The 5,861-nt window shown below is 40.6% G+C and overlaps 1 protein-coding gene across 1 annotated transcript; it reads left to right on the forward strand.

Annotated features, from left to right (window-relative positions):
* The first annotated feature begins 962 nt into the window (after positions 1–962).
* On the forward strand, positions 963–2,556 carry LOC309718686 (putative nuclease HARBI1). Its single transcript, XM_082554163.1, has 4 exons — positions 963–1,595; positions 1,672–1,784; positions 1,870–1,981; positions 2,062–2,556. Exons 1-4 carry the CDS (start codon positions 1,163–1,165, stop codon positions 2,442–2,444), a joined length of 1,041 nt encoding a protein of 346 aa, XP_082410289.1. The 5' UTR covers positions 963–1,162; the 3' UTR covers positions 2,445–2,556.
* The last annotated feature ends 3,305 nt before the right edge of the window (positions 2,557–5,861 follow it).

Consider the following 5,861-nt stretch of genomic DNA (forward strand, 5'->3'; position numbering starts at 1 on the left):
GCACGACCCAGGACCATGACAATAAGACTGGGAATAATATTAAACTAAAGATTTAAACCTTTAGTTCCAATTTGTTCTTTTCATTTAACCACACCACCAAGAGTCAAAATTATCATCAACAGACACATTCATCCTGGGGGAAAATGAGTGAGGGAGACCATCAGAGTTAAGCTGGGTTTGCTGGCTGCAGAGGTTTGGAGAGACTCTCTCCCTCTCATCAAATGACTTACTTTAGTTACACATTAACAATGGGAAAAAAAGGCATAGGGTTGTTTTTTAATATAAATGATAACGTCTTTCAGACAAATATTTCAATATAACTATAAATGTAGATAAAGTTGTAAACAAGTCATATTGAAACCACCAAACTCTTCTTTCACTTTTGAGAACCACGTGAAGGTTTGACCTTCATCTACAATTAATATTTAACTCATACTGTCATGATCCTGGGTCCTTTTGACCCAGCGTTTTGTGTTTTCTCTTATTGCGATTTTGGTTCTGTTCTTCCTCTGTTTAGTGTTTATTCGGTTCTGCTCATGTATTCCTGTGTTAAGTCCGCGTTTCTTAGTCTGTGTCCTTGCTTTGTAAGTTCCTGTTTTATTGTGAAGGTCTGTGTCTTATGTCAGTGTGTTCTGGTTACGTTTCCCCTGCCTCGTCAGCTGTGATGTCTTCCAGGTGTGTTCCCCTCCTGTTTCCCTTCTCCTGATTCCTGGCGTGTGTGTTTATAGTGTGTGTTACCTCGTCCTCGTTGCTGGTTCGTCTGTGTTGTTTCCCCTCGATCTCCCTGCATCTCTCTGTATGTATTTCCCCGGACCTCCCTGCATCTTCGTTTCTGGGTTGTTTTGTTAGTTTTACCCAGTTTAGGTTTCCGGTTTCATGTTCACCCACCATTGCTGTTTGTACCCACTCCTGTAAATAAATACTCACCTGCACCAGGGCCCTGTTTCAGGAAGCCGGTTTAGTGGAAAAACTGAGTAAGTATACCCTGAGTTAACGAAAACTCTGGGTTTTCGGTTTCACAAAGCGAGTTCAGCTGCAGCCTGAGTGAGTCACTATGACGACACACTCCGTGAAGCTAACCTGCCCCCTAGCAGGTTTACTACAACTAACCCTGACTGTCTCCGCCCCTTTGTCGGAAACCTGACTGTAGGAAGTGTCGGACATGGCGTGCCACTTCCTTGAAGAGCCAGTAGATCGTGAAGCCCAAATTCTCCGCAGAGCTCTCCGCCGGGAGAGAGTGATCAGAGCGCGTTTGGACATTTTATCATTTCCTGATGATTTTCTGTGCGAACGTTACCGTTTCTCAGCACAATCTATAATTTATTTGGATAACATCCTCAGGCCATATATTACGCATGTGACACATCGCGGACATCCTCTCAGTTCTGTACATATTACTTGTATTGCACTTCGTTTTTTTGCAAACGGGAGCTTTCTGTATAATATTGGTGAAGCTGAGCACGTTTCCAAGGCTACCGTCTGTCGGGCAGTCAGGAATGTTACAGTTGCACTGAAACGTCTCCTGTACACGTTTGTGGTGTTCCCCGGTCACAGACCCACAAGATTTATCAAAGAGGGATGCCACAAAATTGCAGGTATCAGGATGACCAAAACTTAATTTATGATGTGGTGATACTTGGACTACTACTTAAATTGCACATTTATTTTCAGGGTTCCCAGGCGTGATTGGCTGTACAGATGGTACTCACATTCCAATCATTGCTCCTTCAGTAAATGAAGGAGACTATGTGAACAGGAAGTCTTTCCACAGCATTAATGTACAGGTACATAGTTCCCTGTAGCATTTCAAACTAACAAATTATTTCATCATAGTAATGGATGCTAATTTGTGTTCTCTGCACTGTGAAGATCATATGTGATGCTGCCAACATTATCACAAATGTGGAAGCCAAGTGGCCAGGCTCTGTCCATGACTCACAAATATTCCGTGAATGTACACTGAGCACAAAATTTGGACATGGTGAGTTGAGAATACTTTAAAATATATAAAGACCAATTGCTTCAGGGACATTTGAACTGAAGTGTACCCTTCTGTCTTAGGAGAGTTCACTGGCTACTTGCTTGGTGATAGGGGGTATCCATGTTTACCCTATTTGCTTACCCCTTACCCTGACCCTGAACCGGGCCCACAGCAGCGATATAATCTGGCTAATTGCAGGACAAGAGCCAGAATTGAAATGACTATCGGAATGCTTAAGGCCCGGTTCCAGTGCCTGCAAAGACTCAGGGTCACCCCAGAAAGGGCATGTGACATTATTGTGGCATGTGTGATTCTTCACAACATTGCCACAATTAGAGGAGAACACTGTCCTTCTGAACCAAACATCAGCAGTGATCCAAACCATGAACATCCTGACCCTCCCACGGACATACAAGATGGAAGCGCAGTCAGAGACACCATATGTCACAATCATTTCCTTTGACCCATCACCTCAACATGTTGAAAGAAGAATAAACAGATTTTTTGTTCAACTGGCTTTATTGGTCGCCTGTGTTTCCTGTACACAAAGTATTAAAAGATGTAAACCTCATAAAGTGTCTCTGTTGCTTCCTCCTCTGTAACAGCTGTCAATGTTTCTTCATTATTTTCCTGTAGTAAAGAAATAGACAACATTGCTGTTCTACTGTAAACTCATATAATCTGTGGAGTATTAAGAGTACTCACAACTGCATGTTGGTCTGGCTCAACAGGAGGCTGCACCAGATGCAGTACACCACCACCATCAACTGATAGAATATGAGGTTCATACAGGTCACTTATAACTTACAAGGGACCAAATGGCAATTAACAAACATACCAATCACCTTACACTTCATTGTCATTATGCTCTCAAAGACAACCAAGACTGAGGGAAGGCAAAATCAGTAGGAAAATAACTTCACTACAAAATAATCCATTATGGTAAAGAGTTTATCAAATGAATGAGTAGCACTGCAAAGGTGACTGTGAAGAAAGGATGTATGCACATCATGTATTATTTTGAAGTTACCCCTTATGTAGGCACTTGTGTCTTGCGGGGTTATTGACTCAGAGGATGTCCCCGCAGAGATGCCTTCGGCCACAGGGCGCCCACTGTTTTGGCTGAGGGCCAACTGCTCAGCCTCTGTGAGTGGTGGTGGTGGAGGACCCCCACCTGTTTTTCAGGCCTCCGCTTTTTTTCTGTTGGCTATAACGGGCCACATTTGAGCATACAGAGTAAGCAAATATGTACTTGTAATGTGCTCAGATAATTTCAATAAGTGCTTACAGAAAGAAAATTAATGTAGCCTCTAACTGCAATTGATTTACATGGGACAAACAGACCAAGCACTATGGCTCATAATACAATTACACCTTACCTGTTTGGACTATATTTTTATATTTCATTTTTACTTGCTGCCAGGAACGTTTGGGGCCTGTTGGGTTGCACCTGCGCTCACATCACATCACAAAATAAAATGTATAAAATAACAAATAAAATAACATATGATAAAATAACGTGTTAAATGGGTGGAAATCCCTAGATCAATGTTTAAATTAACACTCACGCATTGACTCTGTCGGCTATGTTTTGCCATGCATGCTCTCTTTCTTTTGCAGCTGTGGCTGTGTTACTTTTTTCCGCGGAATTTGCATGTTATCGGCATATGCTGCCATCAGAATTTCGGCCTCAAGCGCTGTAAAATACATTGACCGTGCCTTCTTTCCCTCCGTCTCCATGGTGACTCGCTTAATCTGTGCTCCGCTTATCAGGGCTTTATGTATCCTCGTCCGCGCGCTTCACTTGGGGTTAAAGCAACTCCGCGTTGACTGAACTAATTGTTATCAGCCTTTCTGAAACCGAATATTCCGAGTTGGACAGTTCGGGGTTACTCAACCGTGAGTGTCGTTTTTCACTCTGAGTTTTCCAAACCGGCTTCCTGAAACAGGGCCCAGAGCTGCCGCCTTTTGGGTCCTTTCTACAACTCCACACGTCTGCCACACCGGACGTGATACATACACATTACAACAGAGTGAATCTTTTATTTTTATGAAACAAGAACAGGTTGAGTATATTTTAATAATATAGAAATGCAGTTCAGTAAATTTACATCAACTTTTCATCTCAAAGACTCTGCAGATTTACAAGTTTAACAAAAAGAAAATAATTCATATACAAAATTTTACATCAGGTGCTATTCATTGTGTTTGTCTGTTATTTTTTTTAATATTAATGACAAAGTATTTCAGATAAAGCATTCAATATAACTATAAATGTAGATAAAGTTGTAAACAAGTCATATTGAAACCCGCAAACTCTGCTTTCACTTTTGAGAACCACATGAAGATTTGACCTTCATCTACAATTAATATTTAACTGCTGCACATTTGCAGCTGCTGCAGATTTTATCATTTTCAGTCTTCTGCAAGTGTCTGTTTTCAGCTACACAATCTTTTTATATTTGAAGGTCACGTATTTCTTTTCTTTACCATTATCGATTTAATAATAGTGCTATTTGCAGTAAGTTTCATAATATTAAGAGCAACAAAATACATTTTATTAATGTTGCCATAGTTTAACCATCAAACACTTTCACAGAAAACTGCTTTAAACAGCACATTTTGCACTCAGTGTTTTAAGTCATACACATTACAATAGAGTGAACCTTTTATTTTTATCAAATCAGTAAATTTACATCAACCTTTGATGTCAAAGACTCTGCACATTTACATGTTTAACAAAAAGAAAATAATTCATATATAAAGCTTTACATCAGGTTCTATTCATTGTGTTTGTCGGTTAGTCAGCCAGCAGTTTTTATTGGGTGATAATTCCTGATGTCTTGGAGTTTAGATGATCCCTGAAATAGTTATATATGAGTATTTATCCTGATACATGCTTAACCATCCGGGTTAGAAAATCCCAAAAGGTTGATTCTGTTCATCTGGACGTAACATTTTCAGTTTCGTCTTGTCCATGTTGTCAAGTTTGCGTTGTCATGTCTGCGTTCCATGCTGTTTCCCGTTTTATTGTGAAAGTCCTGTCCTATGTGCTGTGCATCTGGTTTTGTTTGCCCTTGTCTCGTTAGGTGTGATTTGTTTCATCTGTGTTCCCACCTGTTCCCCATTTATAGCGTTATTTTTGTGTCACTATTCTGAGTGCACTTAAAAAAATCTTTTGAGCGCACGTAAAAAATAAATAAATAAAATAAAAATGCAGGTGCAAGTGTTGCATTTTGAGGAGAAATTTATTTTGAGCAAAGAAAAGCTGGTGATGGTGAGAATTGGTAAGCACACCACCTCATCACTCATCCTAAACACAGGAACGCCACAGGCTTGTGTGCTTAGCCCCCTCCTTTATTCCCTGTTTACACACGACTGCGTTGCTAAGCATAAGTCCAACACCATTATCAAGTTTTCAGATGACACAACCATCATAGGCCTCATCACAGACAACGATGAGAGGGCCTATAGAGAAGAGGTGATGGCACTGTACGAGTGGTGCCTGGAAAATAACCTGTCTCTCAACATCAGCAAAACTACAGAAATGATAGCAGACTACCAGAAATGACCAGTCAGCGAACACCAGCCCATCCACATCTTCTTTCTTCTTCAAAGTTTGTTTCTTAGTTATTATTCTGATACATAATCATTTCTAGTATGACTGGACGAACACTGTGCCTTCATTTCTGAAGGCTGTTTGAGTCTGAGTGTTGCACCTTGTGTGTCTTGTGTTCTCTGGCCTTTGCTGATCTCAGTCTTTTTGCAGGAAAAGAAGTCAAGTCAAGTTGCTTTATTGTCATTTCAACCATGTGCAGTGGTACAGTACACTGTGAAGTTTATGTAGCACCAAGACCATGGTGCTACATAAAACAGACAA

Source organism: Aulonocara stuartgranti (assembly GCF_965226115.1).
Source record: "Aulonocara stuartgranti genome assembly, chromosome: 12".
Lineage (NCBI taxonomy): Eukaryota > Metazoa > Chordata > Actinopteri > Cichliformes > Cichlidae > Aulonocara > Aulonocara stuartgranti.

Coding starts and splice junctions, on each gene's coding strand:
- LOC309718686 (XM_082554163.1), top strand. CDS start 1,163: ATGGCGTGCCACTTCCTTGAAGAGCCAGTAGATCGTGAAGCCCAAATT. Junction 1,596..1,671: donor GGGATGCCACAAAATTGCAG/GTATCAGGATGA, acceptor ATTTATTTTCAG/GGTTCCCAGGCGTGATTGGC. Junction 1,785..1,869: donor TCCACAGCATTAATGTACAG/GTACATAGTTCC, acceptor TGCACTGTGAAG/ATCATATGTGATGCTGCCAA.